General features: G+C 44.8%; 1 protein-coding gene across 5 annotated transcripts; it reads left to right on the top strand.

The window, feature by feature from the left end:
* Positions 1–519: 519 nt before the first annotated feature.
* Positions 520–20,312, top strand: CLTA (clathrin light chain A). Of its 5 annotated transcripts, none has more exons than XM_017673302.3 (7): positions 520–842; positions 6,692–6,729; positions 8,788–8,905; positions 13,303–13,414; positions 17,746–17,799; positions 18,898–18,933; positions 19,884–20,312. In XM_017673302.3, exons 1-7 carry the CDS (start codon positions 635–637, stop codon positions 20,053–20,055), a joined length of 738 nt encoding a protein of 245 aa, XP_017528791.1. In that variant the 5' UTR covers positions 520–634; the 3' UTR covers positions 20,056–20,312. The 5 variants fall into 5 exon arrangements, with proteins under 5 accessions (XP_017528791.1, XP_073083681.1, XP_017528948.1 ...); XM_073227580.1 differs by lacking the exon at positions 19,884–20,312 and adding an exon at positions 19,444–19,519; XM_017673459.3 differs by lacking the exon at positions 17,746–17,799 and having other exon boundaries at positions 521–842.
* The last annotated feature ends 967 nt before the right edge of the window (positions 20,313–21,279 follow it).

The following is a 21,279-nucleotide window of genomic DNA, read 5'->3' as shown; positions in this document are numbered from 1 at the left end:
AATACAATTTTTTTTTCTAAAGCCAGTTAACAGCCGTAAAAAGGATGCAGTCTTTCCAGCAGTCCTGTGAGCGAGGTAATTAACGCAGAATTCTCCTGCCCATTTTAAAAATGATGAAAGTGAGGTTCGGCTGGGAGTGAGGCAGTGCTGATTCTCGTTTCCGTTTACCAATGAGAAAACTGAAGTTCAGAAAACCTAACTTTGCCTTTTCCGTAATCGACCATTCGTTACTTCCCCACGTCACCTCGCCTCGGGTTCAGTACTGGAGTGCCCTCAGAGGCGGCGGCCCCGAAGGCTGAGCAGGGACGCCCGCTGTCAGCTGGCAGCACTTCCGCCTCCGGGCGGCTCGCGAAGCTTACCGCCCTGCCCAGCGGCGCAGCCGAGGTCACGAGTTTTCCTCAGGCACCCGCCCCTCCTGCGCCTGACTGGATAGCTCGTAAACCATTGCTGTCCTCTGATTGGTGGTTACCTCGTCGGGCCTCTAGCTCCGCCTCGACCAGCCGGATATAGGAGCAGGGTTCCGCTTCCGCCCTCCCCCTCCTCCCGCCTGTTCTCCGGTAGCCGCCGGCACCAGAGCTGCCGCTGCGGGGCGTGGTGTCGGTGGGTCGGTTGGTTTGTCGCTTGGCTGCCCGTCATGGCTGAGTTAGATCCGTTTGGCGCCCCCGCCGGCGGCCCTGCTCTGGGGAATGGCGTGGCTGGTGCTGGCGAAGAAGACCCGGCCGCGGCCTTCTTGGCGCAGCAGGAGAGCGAAATTGCGGGCATCGAGAACGACGAGGCCTTCGCCATCCTGGACGGCGGCGCCCCTGGGCCCCAGCCGCACGGAGAGCCGCCGGGGGGTCCGGGTGAGAGGGCGGCGCGTTTGGGGCGGGAAGGCCTGTTTGGAATCTCGGCCCAGCGTGTGCCCGAGACCTCCGTAGCTTGCCCCTTGCTGAACTGGGAGGTTGAGTAGGAGTGCGGGGAGGAAACTAGCCCCCGGCCCGGTCATGCCAAAACCCAGGCCCGGGTTGCCCGCTTGTTGTGTGAGTGTGTGAGCGCTCCTGGCGCGAGCCGGGCGAGGAAGCAAAGAAAGTAGGGTGACAGGCTGAGGATCCCGAAGAAACTCTTTTTCAATTCAGGAACTTTTCATCGAGAGCTTGGTGCGCCTAAAGCCTGGACTCTGAAGCACCTCCGCATTGGCGCAGTTTGGCCGGACTTAGGGGCAAGTCTGAGCCCGGCACAGACCAGTTATTAGGAAGGGAGGATAGAAAAAAATAAGAAAAGTAGTAACGTTTTTGAGACATACGGACAAAAATGGCAATGCCGTTCAGCATTTAAACACTCACAGTGTACAGAATGTCGGGTTATGGGAGAAAAAGACCAAGTCAGGAAGGATGGTCCAGCCCTGGAGAAAGACACTGGCCAAAGAGGGATAAGTTTTACTGATCGTCGAATATATTGCTAGGACTTCTGGAGCTCTGCTTCCTCTAGGAACAGCTTTGGTAGGCAGTGTTGCCTGAGCAGAATTTAAGATTAGCTTGGGCTAGTCTTCCAAGAGGTGACTAGAGAGTTTAGTGTGGCTTTTCCCAAAGTCAGACAGACAAAAAAAGCCCACATGGTATGATGCCAACTTGATCTTTGGATGCCTTAAGTGCGTGTGATGCTTAGGATTGTCGTGGTGGATGAAGGGATGTGTGGAAGAGGCTTTTTCAGTAATACAAGGAAGTAGGAAATTAGAAGAAATAAGGGTTGGTGTTTCGTTTACTTAAAAGAAATTCCAATTATAGGAGAATAAGGCCCTGGTGGGGCAAATAGGAGTGTTTATACTACCCTAAACTCAAACCTTATGGGGGCAGGCAGGTAACAAACGAGACATGCTGAGGCTTTGGTGCACTAGAGCAGTGAGTGCTTTTTAGGGAGTGGAGTTGGCGATACTGCTAGCTGTCTCCTAGGCAAATCAGTCCCCCATTAAGAACTTAACTAAAAATGTCATATACCTGAAAATGCAATTTATAGCAAGCAGGTTGGACTGAACTGGGTTGTCCTGGGAAATGAAGTTGGCATTAAGTGATGAGAGTTTTGTTGTTGGGTGTTCTTTAACATTTGCCTGAGAATCAAAATGTATTTTTTAGAGTCCTAGTTTACCTCCCTGGTTTCATAGAAAACTTGAGTCCTACAGAGAAATGACTTGCTTAAGCAGAAAGGGCAAGTTAATAGCCAAGCTCCAAGTTTCCTCACCCCTAGACGGCCCCATATTCTGATTCAGCAGGGGTGTTGTGGGATAAGAGTTGCCATTTCTGAAAGGCAGCTGTGGCTGCCCTGGGTAGGACAGAATTGGGAGAATCAGGACCTACAGTTAGAAGACTGTCCTGACTTGAGAACAGTGTTCCTTTTGCTCCTTATGTGGTGTATACCAAGTGCCTTGCACGGCATCTGGTACAGAATAGATACTCACAAAGGAATGGGCAAAAAATGTCAGGTCCATGGGTCCTGTTTGGAACTGGCAGGTCTTGGTGATGGGCAGTTTGGAGAGGTAAAAGGGAGAGAATAGAATTGGATATGTGGGCCCCTTGTGCATTGAACTATCAGCAAGGGGAAGGAAGGAATGACTGCTGAGTTAGTTCCTAGGAAGGCCTTTTCTTAGTGAACTAAGCATTTAGTGACTGATCTCTGACAGTGTAGTTGAAGTTGTAATAATGCAGTGGTCAGCATTTCCTTTGGGGATTACAGAACTAGTCGGACATTATCTTAGCACTGTAGTGGTTAGGATTTGGGCCTTGGGCACCTTATATAACCATCACCACCTCAAGGTGCAAATGTACACCGCACCACATCACATAGGGTTGCTGGAATTACATTAGCCCAGAGTACCTGGCTGCTTTTACTCTTTGGGAGTAGGGAAAGAAAGGCATTATAAGGCCTGTGGGCTTTGGGGTGAGGAGGGAGCACTGTATCTGATGTGTTATTACCAGAGAGAGATAGGCAGGAGACTACGATAAAGGAGAGGAACATGTCTAAACTATACCCCAGCCTTGGGGAAACTCCCATGGAGGATGTGGGCAGGCAAAAACTAGAAGGCCCGAGCTTTGGATGACTCCCTTAGTTGTTTGGTGATCTGGAAAAGAGACATAAATGTGGAGGTGGGAGGTAACCAGCTGGGTGCAGTGGCCTGTGGGGAGGTGGGGGGAAGTATTGACAAAGAACAAGTGGGCAGGAAAGAGGCAGCCTAAGTGCAGAGCTGTTGAAAAGCCCTCAGTCATGAGTGCTAAGGAGGGAAGAGTTAGAATGGTTAAGGAGCTACTGAGAGGGTAGGGCAATGAGGCACCACTGTTTGTTTCTGGCAAGTCCTGACTTGAAGGAGAAGAAGGCAGAGTGGAACATGAATGAAAGGAAGGCTTTCTGAGGAAGGAGAGTAATTCTTGGTACCAGTGGAGAGAAGTTCAGGGAAATCTCATGCATGCTATTAAGTAATTCTGTACATTACAGTATACTAGGTTCTCTCTGCACTTCTTGTTCCATGCAGTTAACTGTGGGCTGAGTGGTAGTGTCCTGTTTCAGATGAGAACTGATTATCATGGAAGTTACGTAGTAGTCCTAAGGTACAAGCTAGTACATGGCTCGCTGGAATTCAGACCCAGGTCTGCTCAACCTCCAGTAGTTGGGGAACATGGGAAGTTGAAGATGGGCTTGGGACTGTCTTTAATCTCTGGAAACATATTCTGGCTCTCATTTTTGTGTGGGGTTCCTGAGATACCTGGAAAGTTTTCCTTCTGGAACAACCAGTTGCTTAGCTTAGTTGTCCTAAAAAATAAAGGCCCTAGATGTCCTTTCTGCATGTTTCTATAGCAACAGACAAACCTTTTGACTTGTGCTCCTTGAATGTCAGTACAGTAGTACAGTTACTAGTAAGAGCACAAAGCACTTGCCACTGGGTCAGGATATGAGTTTTCGGACCTACAGACCAGTATAGCATGGGACTTAGAAGAAGGTATGGGATGAGAATTGTTCTAGTTTTTGTGTGGGAACGAGTGATCAAAAACTGGATAGTTGGTGTATTAGGTGTAATATATTGACCAGAATGTAGACCTGGCCAGACCGACCGGTCATTGTAGGCTCTAGGATTTAAAATGATCTCACAGTCTTTTAGTTTACATAAAAATAAATTCCAGGTGGATTAAAGAGAGGTTTTTTTTTTTTTTTAAGTACCCAAGGAAAAGTAAATCCTTATCTTAGAGTAGGGAAGGCGTTCAGCATAAAAGCAGATAGAGAAATCATAAAGGAAAAATCAGTAGTGTCTATATACAGTTCTAGGTGTTAAATATAAACCATATAAAAAGACAGTGGGGATAATATTTTCAATATGAGAAGACAGATAATACCACAGAGAGAATACTTGGAGGTCAAGACAGAAAAATGTGTGAAACTCCAACACAGTAAGAAAGAAAATCAAATGTCAGATATAAAATCACCTCACAGGACATAAGATTGGCACAGCAAAGCCACCTTGACTTTTTTCCTATTAACAAAAATCTTAAAACACTATAAAACTCAGCCTCTAGTATCAGTGAATGTCTGAGAAATGGGGCCCTAAAGTGCTTATGGTATTAATATAAATGGTAGGCCAAGGGGCAAATTTGGTGTTTAGAAGTCTTTTAAATGTATATCCTGTGACCCAGCAATTCTACATCAAGGAATTCATTAGCAAGGAGCAATTGAATATGCCCTCCAAGTACTGTTAATAGTTTTTTGGTAAATTTTGTGCTTCTAAAACTTAGTAGAATACTTTAAAAATTATATATAGGTAACACACCAACAGCTTCTAGTAAAAAAAACCACTGACAGAACTCTTAAGAAACTTATTTTTGTACTATCGTACGTAAAGCATAGGTGTAAAATAATTAGGGAAATTAAGAAAAGTATGAGAAATAGTTGAAATAATCAAGATACATAATCAGCATTTGAAACATAGATCAAAGTTAAAGTCGGTGGTAAATGCTTAGGTCCTGTGGTTTGTATTCATATATCGGATTATCAGATGATCTTTCTTCTGGCTTCTTGGCCTGCTCAGGTATTGCACCACTTTTTTAAAGGTTGATTCTCTCATAATAAATGCATATAGTATTTTCCTTCCATATCTTAACATAACTTTAAGAGAGAAAATACTGTCATTAATTATCTGCCCTTTCAGAAACACCTTATCACCTTTCAAGGAACTAGGTGTGTATTCTGAGGTCATTTAGGAAGTGCTGGGACATACAGGAGGGTGATTGGGAGAAGCAAGAGAACCAAAAGAATGGATAAAATGTTAGGGTTTATTTGGAAAATAGGTAGTTCTTTGGGTTTAATTGGAGAACCAAGACCAGAGGAGTGGTTTGATGAAATCTTTGATGGTTAAAAGGAAAGAATGAGGCTGAGAGCACCCTGCCCCAGGCCTTTAGGACAGCTAAGCTATTTACCTGCCCTGCCCTCTGGGGGCCTCCTAACTGCGGCACCTTCCTGTCCATTGCAGGCTCATCTCTCCTCTTCCCTCTCCCGCCCCATGCAGTAAGATAGATGATCACTGCAGTTTGAAAACATTTGGACAAAATGATAGAGGTCCTACCCGGATAGTAGGTAGTAAATGTGGGCCACCAATAATTACAGAAAACAGAATCTGTAGGTGGATGCTAGATTCTTATGGTACCATTACTGAGGCTTCAGAGCAACCATCCCAGAAGGATGGTGCGCCACCCTCGGCAGACTGCCTCTCAGTGATGGCTGTTGGGTCAGGGGAGGGGTTAGAAACAGGCCCATCAGGTAACTGAATTAGTGAGACCCAATGGAGTTTTTTTTGTAATGGGGCTATTGGGGACAAATTGACCGAGCTTGCTGCCTATAAAGGCTACCCTCAGTTCACACAGTTGTTGCCAGTTCAGGAACATAGACCCAGTATTGCCAGACCTTCTGCCTGCCTGCCTCTCTTTGCCAAAACCTGGAAATACGGATTTTGTAAAATTTACTAATCTGGTACTTTGTATTTTAAATGAAATATGTTTAGCCTGTGGATCACCATTTTGTACTGTGAGGACTGATAGGCTCTAAGTCTTAGACATTTTTCATATTTCTGAAACGGACTTTGAGATAGCTCATGAATAATGCCCATAAGACTGGACTGTACAGTGCACTTGGGGTTTTTGTAACTTGCATCCTTGAAAACACTGGCTTAATTTAGTATGCCCAAATCTTATGTTCTAACTGACTCCAAGGAGGTCAGAGGAATCACTAAGAAGCTTCAACTATAGATCTCTAGGTGCCAAACTACTCCAGGCACAGGACAGGCAGTCCTAACTCCCCCAGAGAGCACATGAAGTTGCATGTCTGCTCAGTGGAAATGATTCCAGCCACACTTTGCCTTCTCTATAACTTAAATAGACACACTGTTGCTCTATGAGGCTCTTCAGCCAGGCTTCCCATGTGTTATTCCTCTAAGCCAGAAAACAGTGTCAAAAGCTTTTGGACTTGGAAGCATGGGGCAGATTTATCCATGTTGGTGAAGTCATTTGTGCACAATATAAGCACATCTCAGTTTCATTAACTAGAAAGGTGTTCATTGGTATGTCTAGTACCTAGCACAGGGGCAGCATTTAGGAACTTACACTACTGTATTCACTCCATAACCCTTTGGCTTAGCATTTACCCAGCCCTGAGTAACAGATTGAAATCTTATGTCTTACAGATGCTGTTGATGGTGTGATGAACGGCGAATACTACCAGGTACAGAGTACTCTTGGATTATACTGAATTGCAGGGGTTGAGAGTCTTCCTTTCCTGTGATATGAATTGACTGACCTAGAATTTGACTTTCCTGGATGTATTTATTAGTAGCTGGTATATTACCTGCCAAGTTGGAAAGATTTGAAGAGAAGCAACATTGACAGCATTCTTTTCAAATGTTACTGATGTGGCCCTAGTGTTAACTTCATCTGAAGAAATGACCCATGGTGGTGGTGGTGGTGGGGATGGCTAACTTAAACACTATATGCCCTGTACTGTGTCAGGCACTGCTTATACTTCATTTTATTTAATTCTCAAAACCACCCAAGGGACCTGTACTCCTGTTATTTCTGTTTTACAGATGAATAAAATGGGGCACACAGGTTAAATCAGCAATCTAAAAGTAGCAGGTAGTATGTGGTGAGGCCAGCACATTTGAACTTTTTAGATCGTATTGGGGGTCAGGGTGGCTGCTGTTTTGTGATGGTGACTGTTACTGTCCCTCTGTATCATGAAGCTTTTGGTTGCCAGCCCATGTTGCATTGGCTTCAACTAGACAAGTTACTAGTTTATGTAACAGAAAGAGCTCTGAGGTAAGTGAGGTGTCCTCAGACTGGGACTGGGACTGGGACTTGGTTCCTCTAGGTTCCTGGCTGCGCTTGCTGAGTAGATTCGTACTCGCTTTTCTTCACAGTGGTGTACTGGCTGCAGCACTTTCAGGCCTCACGCACACGTCATGTAGTCTGGAACGAGATGGAGGTTTCTTCTCTCCCAGCCTCCCAGCAAAAGCCCTGTATTTACCTGTAGACCAACCAGGAGGAATCTGTAGCCTGGGGGAATAGTGTGGCACTTTACTTATGCCTGAGTTTCTGCTCATTCTTCAGTCAATCAGTTGGCACAATTAGCCTAACTGGTTGAAACCAGAGGTGGACTTTTTCTGTAAAACTTAGTTTTAAGCTTTTTTAAGCTTTGTGGGTCATGAGGCCTCTGTCAGACTACTCTACTACTATAAAGTGAAAGCATTCACAGAAAGTTATGTAAACGAACTGGCTTGACTGTGTTCCAGAAAATTTAATTACAAAAACAGGTGACTGGCTTGGACTGTAGTTTCTGCTTTGCCTTCAGAGTGAGACAGAAGGGTTCAGACTGTGGCTTTGACCCTTTCTAGCTGTGAATTTGAACATGTTATTTCTCTGAGCCTCAATTAATTACCCAACTGTGAAATGTAAATAAAAATTTGCTTTGCAAGGTGTTTGGGAGATAAAGCTTTTCTGTGCCCAACACATGGAAAGTGCAAATATGTTAGTTATTAATACTTTAAATAATTCTCTTTCCATCTTTGTTGTCTGGTTAGGTAAACCTGATACTGTTCCCTAGTTCAACAGGTGAAAGATTCTCTAAAGGTTAAATACTATTCTAGTTGAGTTTTTGTCAGTTTGTTTATTAGCTCCTAGATCTTAACCTGCCATCGAGAGTCTGTCCTCCTACCCCCTGTATTGTGACTCCCGTTTGTTTGCTTTTTAAAGATTCTCTTCCTTGGTGTGACTCTAGTTAAACTATGCGTTTTCTTCTGGACTTTTTTCCCCCTACAGTTCACTATACTTTGATTAGGTGGTATTAAGTGACCTTTTTCCTGTGTCATATGATAGCATTTAGAAATTCTAGATCTAGGCCTTGCTGTGCTGGGTACTTACCTGTTACTTTGAAGATAGTGCAGAATAATAATCTGCGTGTTAAGTGAGGAAACTAAAACTTGTAACACTGTTTCCTAGTGAGCTGTTTGACACCTCCCTGACTTTTCATCTCTCCCTCTCCTGTCCCACTTGATAATGGGGTGGGATAATAACTATCCTGCCTGCTGCGAGGTTGTAAGGATTAAATGGGGTAATGTCGCAAGCTCCCTGTTGGGTGTAAAGGTTGTGTTGTTGCTTTTAAGGTAGTCCTTTAACATCTTACAACAGCCCTTAGGGCTGTTAACCAGGGGTTCTGACTTGAATGAAGCACATTTCAGAAAGGAGGTTCTGTTACTGATAGAGCACAATTGTGTTTTGTGTTAAGGAGAGTAATGGTCCAACAGACAGTTATGCAGCTATTTCACAAGTGGATCGATTGCAGTCAGAGCCTGAAAGTATCCGTAAATGGAGAGAAGAGCAGATGGAGCGCTTGGAAGCCCTTGGTAAGGAATCCCTTTCTCTCTTTGGATGTCTGTTTTCCATGCAGTAGTTGACCTTGACTCTACTTTTGTCCTTTTTTAACTTGAATTAGCCATCATGTCCTTGTTTAGTCTTTGGGAAGATACCTTGCTCATTTTGAATGTCACCAGGCCACCCACCAGGAAATGCTTAAATACAGGCCATTGTGTGAGGATTAGGGCGGCCCAGAGAGCCACTGTGTGCCTCCTCCTCTCAGGAAGCACAGTTGTGCTCTGGGAAGAGCCCTGGACTTGGAGTGAAGACTGGGTTCAAGGCCCAGCCTTAACTCTTAGTAGCTGTGGGCATTTGGTTGCTCAAACCTTGCAAAGTCTGTTGCCTCATCTGTGGAATAAGGTCAGTGTTACCATCCCCAAAGGTCATCTGAGATGGTATCTGTGAGAGTGCTTTGTAAACTTGAAGGTATTCTATCCATGTGAGAGACTTCATAACTCACTTATCATTTGAAGGCTGAATTTAAGGTAATGCTTAAGAGGTAACATGAGGTTTGTTAGGAAACATGTACAATTTAGTTTTCTTACCTTAATATCACTGTAAGGTAAGCTCTTACATTTTTATGGCTGAGCACCTTGAGGCTCACAGAATGTTTTTGAATCACACAGCTAAGAAGTGGTAGAGTAAGAATTTCAGCTTATGTCTGCACTGCTTCAGAGTCCATACCCATCCCATAGCCACCATGCATTTAGTATACACCATCTCCCAGGCAGGCTCGGCCTGAGATCAGTCCCAGCCAGCTTGGCTTTGGTGAAGAGCTTGTGTAGATGGAGTGTCAGCTACTTACTGGTCAAGGTCAGGGAAAACTTGATATCTACATGTGGGTTGGAGAAATATGGCAGAAGGTGGGGCTGTTATCCACAGAATATTCTCAACATAAAATTTCAAACAGAATAATTGAAAGAGTAAAATGAACAAGTGTGCACCCCTTGGATTCTGTAATTTACATTTTGTCATACTGGGTTATCTTTATACAAATGAGGCATGTATGTGTGTTGTATATTTTATACACACACATGCACACACACATGTGATCACACACACGACTGTTTTCTCTGATCTGCTTTAAGATACATACTTCGTACCTAAATATTTTATTGTACATCTAGAAATAACATTCTATGTAACCACAATGTCTGCATTATTATTCCTCTTTGGGAACCACTGAACTAGTTAAATATATGACTCATTTTTCAGAGGGGGTAACTGACACCTAGAAATAGGGAGGGACTTGGCACAGATAACATCCAGTTACAGGCATACTGTGGAGATAAATTACAGGTTTGATTCCAGACCACTGAGATAAAGTGAGTATCCCAATACAGCAAGTCGAATGCATTTTTAGGTTTCCCAGTATATATAAAAATTATGAGTTTACTGTGCTGTAGTCTATTAAGTGGGCAATAGCGTTACATCTTTAAAAACATACGTAGCTCAGTTAAAAAATTTATTGCTAGAAATGCTGATCATCAGAGCTTTCAGGGAGTCATAATCACTGCTCATGTATCACCATAACAAATTTAATAATGAAAGTTAGAAATATTGTGATAGTTACCAAAATATGACACTGAGACATGAAGTGAGCAAATGCTGTTTGAAAAATGGTGCCAATTCACTTATTAGAAGCAGGGTTGCCACCAACCTTCAGTCTTTTAAAAAAAAAAACTACAAAGTGCAGTAATGTGGAGGGCAATAAACTGATGTCTGCCTGTAGGGCCAAGTCTGTTCTCTCTCAAGCCCAGTTTGTGTGGCTTTCAGAACAATGGGCACCCTTAGGTTTGATCTTCACAGCACTACTACCCAGTAATAATTTCTTGGTGATGGAAATATTCTCTCTACTGTCCATCATAGCACCCACTAGCCACATGTGGCAGTTAAGCAGTTGAAATATGACTAGTATGACTGAGACATTGAATTTTAAATTTTGTTGAATTTTAATAAATAGCCACGTGTGGCTCATAGCTACTGTACTAGATGGTGCTGCTTTAGAAAGATGAAAATAGGTCTTCCCGGGGCTGGCAGCATTGGTCCTGGCTTGTTTTTCTGTATCTCTGAGTAAGCTGGAGGCAAGACTTAGCTGGTGTTAGTACTACTGGAGTATTTTTTATGTTACAAAACCCAACTTTATCGTTTCTCTTTCCCCCAGGTTTAGCAGTTTCTCTTTTTTATGGAGAGAGTACACTTTAGTGCCCAGAAAATGGCATTTTCTTTGTCAGTGTCCAATTTGGGCACTTCGGGAATACTGCATGAAGTGGTGTTTTCTTAACTCAAGATGCTTCTTGAGGGAAGTCAAACATTTGGCTTTTCATTCCAGTTGATTCAAATTAAGCTAGTCATGAACTAGATGTTTCTTCAGTTTCACCTTTTTTCCTTGCAAGCACTGTGAGAAAGCACAAGGTGCTAAAGATAGAGACCCTGTGTCCGTGGGTTTCCGCTTACGTGCTGGCTGCATTCTCAGGTACAGTGTGATCAGTATGACCTACTAATGAGGATGGTCAGCACGCCTGCCCACCAAGGGGCCTCTTCATCCTGCCGTCCCTCTCCCCACTCCCCACTCCCCGACGCAGAGAGTTTGTATTATTACTTGGATCTTTGTCCCATCAAACTACGTAAGTGTTTAAGGACTCTAAAATTCTTATGGTCAGTGTCACTTTATAAATGTGTAAAACCAAGAAGACAACTTAAAGGGACTGTTTTATGCAGTAACTACAATCTGTGCAGATGGTCACAATTTTTATTTAGATTAATTTTGTAGGGATAAGTTTCCATGATTTTCTGTTCCTAATATATAACATTTTTAAAAATAATCATTACTTTACATCCAAAGACAATACTCTCCATTCAAAAAGCAATTTTTTGGAAGTAATTTCACTACTCTTGAAAAGCAGGCTTCACATTTTAATTTTGACATTTTTCAGTGTCTTATCCACACAGCACCAACAGCTGTAGCATCTCTTGTTGCTGCATGGTGCCCTCCATTCCACATACGCTCCCTGCCGCTGGCAGACACGCATCAGAAGTTTACTGTATGTATTTGAGTCATCATTGGAAAATGTGTATAATAATTCTTCTGAGTGATAGGTTCATCTTCTACTAAGTTAGATAACAGGGTGAACAGTTCTTTATAATCTGAAACTTTGAGTTTCTCGCTGGCATTAGGCTCTTTCTCATAGTTCCAGACCCAGCCTTCTGCAGGTTGTTACTACAAGACCTTCCTTGCAAAGGTCCTAAAAATGCCCCCACATTCTTATTTCCTTCCGTTCAGGTGGTCACTTTCCAGCACTGGCTCAGCTCTGCACTGTCTGCTTTTATCTGGGTCACTGATGGCCACCTTCTAGTCACATTTTGTAATTGTTTCTAGGTTCACTTCCCTTTCTCTCTCTCTTAAGAATGTGTACTTTACAGTCAGAGCTGGGTTTGGGTCTTAGCTCTGCCACTTACTGTAAACTTGAGGAATGTTACCCAGACTTTCTGAGCTGTAGTTTTTTTCACTGTTGAATTAATGGAACTGGAGTTTACCTTCTTAGGATTATTGTAAAGATTAAATGAGATAATTCAGTGAGGTATAAACAGCTGCCAGAGAGGACATTCTTAAGAACATGGTTAAAGTATCAGGGTAACTTCAAGTGTCAGCTGTAGCAATAGCTATGACCTGTATTTCTTTCTCTCCCACTATCTACTGACATACATCTCTTGAGCTAAATGGCTTAGGGAAATTCACATTTTGTCATGAGAAACTTCGTGTTTGGGACTTCAGTCTGGCAAACCTGATAGGTGGGCACTTTCTCTAATTTCTAGAACCTCTTGCATAACTATTAATAATGATTCCCCACTCCACTCCACCCCTTGCACTTTTCTGTTGGAGTTTCTTTAGTTCTGTCTTAACTCTGCCATGAACTCACTCTGCAGTCTAAGCAGGAATAGGTATTTTTGTGGTCTCTCCAACTCTGATATCAGTTTTCTACTATTCCCTGTTCCTGAATCATCTCTACCTCTAGTAATTTTCCTAATAACTCCCTGCTTCATAGAAATGATTCTACCATAGTCAAGAGAGTGAGTGCCACCTTGTGTTTTATAAAACCATGAACAAACCTGCTTTTTCCATTACTGCTTTTTCCACACTCTCTCTCTCTCTCTCTCTCTCTCTGAAAGAGCAAAACAAAAAAAAACAAAACTTGGGATTCACTGAAGTGTCAGTGGACTGGGATTAAATCTGGAAAACAGAAGTCTGTCTTCCCTCCTGGCTATTTTCCCTCCAGCATACACATGTGCACACAGTGTAAGTTGAAGACCAAAATAAGCTGACAAAATGAACTTCAGTTTGTGTTTTGCTTCATGTGTATTGTCTGTCTCTTCCTTCCCTTCAAAGATGCCAATTCTCGGAAGCAAGAAGCAGAGTGGAAGGAAAAAGCAATAAGGGAGCTGGAAGAGTGGTATGCAAGGCAGGATGAGCAATTACAGAAAACAAAAGCAAACAACAGGTTAGTCCTTGGTGCTTCTAGCACAGCTTGTTTTCTAAGATTGAATCAAACCCATTTCCAACAGCCAGTGTAGGTTCTCAAATACTGACTCTTGATGTGAAAATGCCTTTCAGGTTTTCAAAGAAGTGCTTGAAGCAAAGTGTTGCGAGTCTCTCGGATCTTGTGAACATAATTCATCCTGTCATTTAGCCATGCCAGTTGTAGTGAATTTTGCTTTGCAACTAAGAGTTTGGTTAGTATGTGCCACCTGTAAAATGGTATGGTGCAGTAGAAGGAAAAGTTAGCATGGATCAAGTCCATGTGTAAGTATGTAACCCTGAAATGAGAGGCTGCTTTCACGCAGATACCAGGATCTCAGTACTTGGAGGTGATTATAGACTTGGTCAAGTTGCATCACCTAAATGCAGCTCTGCCCTCTGAAAGCTGCTGCACAAAGGAGTCTGTTAGCAGGGAAATGTGCTTTGTAATTAGGTAGCCGAGGATGTTCCAAAACAGTGACTTCAGAATTAAGGGTTCTGAGTACTTGACTGTGTCTAAGAAAACCTTGAATTGACTTTTTAAAAATGCTCTTTTCAAATTTACACACTCACTGAAGGCTAAGTAGTGGTGGGGAGAAAACATTGATTCTCATACCAACCAACCAGCAGCTGTGATCTTTAATGCTCTGCACTTCACATCCAGTAGGAAGTAGTTCAGAGAAAGAGGCCTCCAGAGGTAGGGCTGCCTGCCTTGCAGTAGGCTGATGGGCTTGCTTTCCCTGCTGGATTCAGCCCAGCTCTGATGAAATGGTCACTTTCACTCACTTCAGTGGAAAGATAGGCCAGACTGGGCCTGGGGTCATTCTTAATTTTCAGGGTAAAGAGTCTTAGGTTCCTGTCCTTAGAGGCAGAAGTTAGTTTAAATGCCCTTGTCTCTGGCAACTCTGAGATGGAAATCTGCCAGAAAATAGGGAGCTGACGGCCTTGCCAGCCAGCCTGTGCCATTGTGGGGCACCTGCGGCAGAAGAGGGAATATTGTGTACAGCAGCCTTCAGCTACCTGTCTCCTGTTAGGCCGTCCTGGATTCTGCCAGCTGCCCCTCAGATGTCAGGCTGGCACCTCTGTCCTGGCCACCTTCCTGGGGGGCTGTACTCTCTAGGGGTGCCTGTTGGGTTCCATTTACAGTTCTGTGAAGAGTATGGTGGGATCTGCTGTCTGGTCTGGGTGTTGAGTCCCTGAGGATAGCATCAGCTATCAGGGCTGCTGCTGGACCTGTGGTCAGTTTGAAGTGCTGACAGGTCCAGGCTCCTTTATGCTGTGCTTGTTCAAGATGATTTCCCTCAGATGCATGTTCAGATCTTTAAAGAAAGATGAGGAATGCTTTGTGCAAGCACCATATAAGGCCCTGTTTACTCTAACGAAATTGCTTCCTTAATCTCTCTAAAGTGCTTGGTAAGACGAGGCTGACCCTCTATGTTCAGGGCCCCTTGTGCTTAAGCAAATTGACATACAGATTCTGAGCCTTAAAAAATGATTGCGTTGGGAGCAGGCTTCCCACTGCAGAACTTCTTCAAGCCAGTTTTGCTAAATTGTCTGTGTACAGGATGGGTTGTCCTTGGAGAGATAATCACACCTGTTAGGACCTTAATCGGAAAGGTGTTAGTCCCTTCAGGCATTGCTTGAGGGCTTTGCTTGGATGGTCTCATAAGTGAACCTCTCAAGTTCCAGAGGGGGAAGAACCTTAAACTCACTGCTCATTGAGAATGTAGAGCTGTTTGGAAACCAGGTCACTCGGCTTGCAGAAGCCTTGCGGCACAGGGCTGACCCTGGGTGTGCAAAGCTAGTGGCACACTAGCTCCTGTCACCGGAGTCCCAAGACAGAATGGATAGTTTTCCTGTTCCAGTCTTCGGTGGTCTGGGGTGAAAGCCATTACACAACCGCTTTGGGGGGTCTTCCAGTGGCACTACCCTCCCCTGGGGACTCTGGCCTTGCAGACTGTACCCCCTTCTCTTCTGTCCATCAGAAGTCTGGTTTTGGGGACTTTGCCTTTAATGTTTGAACATTTGAGTCCTGTGGGACTAAAGGAGTAAGTCCCATTTATATACGTAAAGTGACTCATCTTTCTCATTGTCTGTCTATGCCTAAATAGTGACTATTTTGAGGAAAGAAAATGCTCATTTCAGGCAGGTGTCATTCTTCCTGGGAGACTCGTACAGGAGCTAGATGTTTAGAGGAATCACAGAGATAAGGCAGAGACCTTCCTAAGAAGGGCCAGGGGAGTAGCGAGGGCCTGTTGATTGATTGTTTCATCAGGCCTCCTGCCTTCCACATACCCTTAAAGCTTTAGGAGTTTATCTGTGCCAGGCACAGTGTGGGGTGATTGTCAGTCCATACAATGGATATCCCTCCTTTTTATCCCAAATTGGGGCCTAAATACCACTGTGCAGAAGCCATGAATTATTGACAACCCGTGGAAAAAAAGAATTCTTTGCAAAAGAGCTGGTGACTGGCTTCTACAGTTAGACCAGTTTACTCATCAAGAACAATCCCAACCATGTTTCTTTCCAAAAACCATAGTGGAAACGTTTCCCTGTTGACACGTAGCTTTGGTGCAGACGTTTCACCTCTTCTAAGACTTGTAAAAGTTTGGGAAATCCATGATCTCAGTGATGACAAATGCTTTTTCCATGCCCACTCCAGGCTGCTTGTATGTGTGGGCCTCCTGAGCACCTTCAGTCAGGCCCAGGCATTCATCCCCCTCCCTGCTGGCCTGACTCAAGGTTGCCGCATTCAGGCTTCTCTGGTGGGTGAAGAGCCAGCAGGTGGAAGGGCTGCCTGTGTGTGGGGGGTGTGATGGCCGTTGGTTCTGGATCTCTGGCCTTGACAGGGCTAGGCCCCCAAGCTCTTCAGTCTCGGGACTGGCTGCAAAGGTGCAGAACCTGACAGTCAAGCTATTGTTGTCTTGGTGCTGCCTTGACAGGAGTCGTTAAGCCTTTATTTTCTCTTATAGAAGTGAGGGCAAGTTCATATTGATTAGGTTTAGCCCTTTCTGTAAACCAAAAGGATTCCAGGTTTACAAGCTGGCCTGCCTTTCCTTTCCCTCCCCTCATTCTGCTCAAAACCAACCTGTTTTCCTGTGGACTCATTTTTTAATTAAAATAAGGCTGTTCTTTTTGCTTTCTTTACTTTTCCACAGATACCTATGTGTAAACAAACGGGAAACAAGGAAGGAAATGTGTGAGTTTAAAAATAAACTGAAGCTAAAATTACTAGAATTTCCCTTCAAATAAATATGTGAGCTTAAGTTAATAGCAGGCATGATTATATTTAAAAACTGTCCCTTCCATTTCTGTGCCCCAAACCAGCCTGGCAAAGGACAGGGTGAGACTTCCTTGAAGGTGGTTCCCAACCCACCCACAGTGGAACAGGCAGGCTGTCTAGGCCCAGGGTTTCAGCCTGGCCAGCGTGTCCCCTTCAGTGTAAGCTCCTCTACTCTGTATGTCCCTTTTTCCTTCCTGTCCCAGAGCCCTGCCATTTTGATCATTCCTGATGTGAGTTAGGGAAGGATTAAGTTCTGGCTTCTGGGCTGCACCTTGTCCCCTTCAACACCACCATGGACTGAGCAGACGGCTCTGTGTTCAGGAACAGTAATGCAGTGCTGGAGCCAGGCCCCCTGCTGCATTCTTTCTACCAGACCATTTGCTTCCAGCTGCTCTTCTCTAAGGCGGGGATTTTGAAATAAGCATGGGTTCCCAGGATACAGAAGATTGATCCCACCTGCCCAGTGTGGTGAAGCAGTGGTCAGGTAATCCAGGCTGTGTTGTGTCTGGCACTCATGCACCCACAGGGGTTAAGGAGGCCGGCAGGAAGGTGGCATGGCTTCTTGAGCACACAGGCTGGGAAGCAGTGTGAACACTAAGTGAAAAGAGCCAGGCAGCCTTCATTGTGAGTTCTACTCCTGTTGCTACTTGCTGTTGAGAAAATTGTTCTCTAGGCCACCTTCCCTCATCTGTAAAGCTGCTGAGAACACTAGGTATCCTAGGCTGTTGGGGCTGGGGAGTGAATGGACACAGTGGCTATAAAAAGGCCCATAAGTGGGTGCTCAGGAAATGCTGGTGGTTGCTTGGATAAGACCAAGGGGAAGATGCTGGCAGCTCTCACCTTGGAGAACCTGTGGGTAAAGCCAGCAGGAGAGCGTGCCCACTGGACTCCGCAGTGCTGGAAGCCATGTTGGGTTAGGATGGTGCCTCAGGAGTAGCTCCCTCTGTTGTGCATTTGAGATGTTTCTGCTTCTCAATGTTCTCTCTTTTTTCCTGCCTGCTTGCCTGCCTTTTGGACCTCTTGCTGTCTAGGGTGGCAGATGAAGCTTTCTACAAACAACCCTTCGCTGACGTGATTGGTTATGTGTATGTTGCAAAACTAATTCCTTTTCTTGTTTTGATTTAACTTTTTTGTTTAGAGTTAATGCTTTTTTATGTCAAGAGTTGCTTTGCTTTTTTAATTATTTCAAATTGGCACTGTGGGGACTGCCTAAGAGTTGATAAGCTGGGGGTATGCATTGACTGTCTTGCAGAACACAACTCCCTGCAACTCGGGTTGCCATTTTTTGTATTCAGGATTTTGGAGGGAAGGAAGAAAGCTGACTCTCTTTCAAACTGTGGGTCACTGTGATCTTGTCTGGGAAGGCTTTGGGCCTGGGGTAGGCGCTGCTCTGGTGTTGCCACCATGGCTGCTGCCCCATGGGGGTGGAAGGCCAGGTTAGGAGCCAGTGTGGACAGCATTTTCTACATTGGTTCCTTCAGAGAACCAAGGGCTTGACTGCCCCTCCCGCAGGGCAGAAGAGTTGGAGCAGAGAGGGTTGGCTCTGTGTTCTTACATGTCAGTCATTCAGTGGTCGGCTTCTGAGGCCATGTCCGCTTACCCAGGCACAAAGAGGCTCCCAGCTTTTCGAGGTCATGAGAGCCAGAGCTGTCTGATATGGGCCACTTTAGCACCCCCCAACCCCCAAAGAAAACTACATCTTCTCTGGAAGTTTGTTTTCTGAGGATTCTTGATATCAAAGCAATATTGCTGAAGACTTGGAAACACTTTTTGCTGTTCCCTTCTCAAAAATTAGGACCAGCTTTTGATACATAAGATAGATGAGGGTGAACAACAGGCTGAGGTCTGTAGAGCCTGTGACCTTGAGCTGTTCATCCTGTTGAAAGAACTGGATTTCCTGGGCCCCCACGTACATTGGCAACGAGCCTTGTGAAATGCTGGACTTACAGGTGGTGTTGGGTTTGATTTTTGCACATTCTCTCTGGAGTAGCAACGGAGACTGGAAAGGCCGAGTCTGGGTTTGCTGGCCAGCAGGGTGGCCCAGCAGAGCCAGCTTGCACATTCCCAGGCAGAGAGTGTGGCAAGGGCATGTCCAGCTTACTGATCATCTGCATTGAGCTCATTCTCATTTTCTGTATCTGACCTAAAGTTTCTCTCCTTGTTCTCTTCTCTTCACCTTTAAGCACAAACATAAACCATCCTTGCTACAGCCTAGAACAGTTAAGTAAACCTTTCTCCCTGCCCCTAACTGTGTGTGCCATGTTGTAGTGGCTCTGCGCTTCAGCAGTGTTTGCCACGGCCATCCCTGTGAGAGTGCCACCCTGTCCCCACAGACCAGTCATCTCCATTGCTTCTGCTTTGCCCGTGATGCTTGCTGGAGTATATGACTAGTGTGTCTTCCTCTTAACCACTGTCCTTTTGGGCTGTAGCTCCCACCAGTTAGTTCCCAGCCTGGGGGTGGGTGGGCTGACCTTGACATGAAAGGGGTTGGAGTAGCATCCTACCAAAAAGCAACTAACATTGGTTGGTTCTCCAGCCACTGGGTGCCCACCTCTGCCAGTATGTGTGCCCTGCGTGGCCCAGCATGCCTGGCTGGAGGGACCAGGGCCAACTTCCGGCTGAACTGGAGAATGTCCTAACAAATCCCCTTCCAGAATGGCTGTCTCTAGTGCCTGCCAGCATGGGAGCTTTGTTGTGAATTCCTTTTGATCTGCCCTGTTTCTCTCCAGCCTTAGGAAAAAATCCAGGGGCTATCGTGCAGTGACCTGTGGGCTTTTTAGAAGTCTCTAAAGTGACTGAAACTCAGAACAGCCCAACATCCACTGCTGTTGAAGTTCTTGACCAGCCTGCTGCTTTGCTCCTGTTAATGAAGGCAGTGCATAGCTGGCTAAGGACCTGCTTTTTTAATGCTCTGTTTCAGTAGAGACACAGAGAGAGAGAACCAAACACCTGTATTCCAACATTTTACACAGCAGTCCAGGCACCCTGTGCCTAGGAAAGCTGGCCACATGTCTGGTCCTGAGTCTGATCCCGGCCAGGGGCTGTCACTCTTTGGAATATCAGAATGCCTATTTAGGTTGAGCACGAAGAGGCCGTCACTTCCTTAACATGGCTCGGGAGCTCACAGGAGCTTCCACATTAAACCAACATGTTCTGTTGTTGCTTCCAGGGCAGCAGAAGAAGCCTTTGTAAACGACATTGATGAGTCGTCCCCAGGCACTGAGTGGGAACGGGTGGCCCGGCTGTGTGACTTTAACCCCAAGTCCAGCAAGCAGGCCAAAGACGTATCCCGCATGCGCTCTGTGCTCATCTCCCTCAAGCAGGCCCCCCTGGTGCACTGAAGAGTGTCCCTGTGGAAACACGACACCTGCAATATTTCAGTCCTACTCAGTGAAGCTCTTCACAGTAATTGGATTAATTACGTTGAGTTCTATTGGACCAAATCTTTTGTCTTAAGAGTTGATCACTGTTTGTGATTGCATGTTTCCTTCAACTGTGTTCTCCCTGGCACTCAGAGAGGAGGAAGGGAGGGGAGCTTCCCAACAGTAGCCTCAACCTGTGCATTGTTCTGAGAATAAATTTCTGTTTCAAACAATAAGCATGAAGCTCCATTATTGACCTCAGGGTTTGGAGTGAGGTCAGAAGGGATGAAGAGGCACAGCCACTGGGCACCCACTCCTGCTTTGAACTAAAATAGCTCTACACTTAAGTTTTCAGCAGGATTCTGTGGACGTTTTTCTTTGAAAAGGGAGTTCCGTGGCTAAAAGTTAACCCCTTCTTACCCACCTAAGACTGAACTGTGTCCCCCAGATGGCTCATTTGTCCCTGTCCCTTACTCTAGGGTCTTGGGTAGTACCGTTGACCCTTGAATGATGTAGGCCGACCCTCATGGTCAACAATCAGCATGGTAACACTGACTCCCTAAAAATATCATTTACTACTGTAAAGTCAACAGTAGGTAATTATAAATAAGTTTTTAATTTTTTATATTTCTTGGCAATGCAGTATGCAAGTTTTTTTTCAAATTGTCACAAAAATTTTTCTACTAACATTTATGGGGGAAAAAAAAGCCCAATGTAAAAGTGGCCCTGTGCAGTCCAAACCCATGTTGCTCAAGGGTCAACTGTATTTTAGCAGGGGTCTCTTGGGGGCATATAGACCCAAGTGAGACCTTTAGTCCTTTGGATTCAGCCCCTAAATCTGGGTCAGGATGGCATTAGTGTGTGGCTATAGCCCCATTACTCTGTATTGCTGGAGCATACACTGGGTTCTGTGCCATCTCTAGCACTTTCTGCTTATATTTCTATTGCCAAATCCTTCATCTAGACCTTGCTGGCCAATATGGTAGCCACTAGGCACATATGATTATATTTAATTAAAATACATTTCTAGCCCTAGGTGTCACATGCTCAGTGGCCACATGTAGTTAAGTAGATCCGAGTTGTATAACAGATTACAGAATATATCCATCATCACAGAAAGTTCTCAGCCATACTAATCTACACAATAGGTACTCCATTCAGGCATCAACACATTCATTCATTATCTGCCCTCAGAACCTATCA

Source organism: Manis javanica, chromosome 2 (genome assembly GCF_040802235.1).
Source record: "Manis javanica isolate MJ-LG chromosome 2, MJ_LKY, whole genome shotgun sequence".
In the NCBI taxonomy this organism is placed as follows: domain Eukaryota; kingdom Metazoa; phylum Chordata; class Mammalia; order Pholidota; family Manidae; genus Manis; species Manis javanica.
Note: the sequence above shows the minus strand (reverse complement) of the source record. Positions and strands in the feature narration are given on the sequence as shown.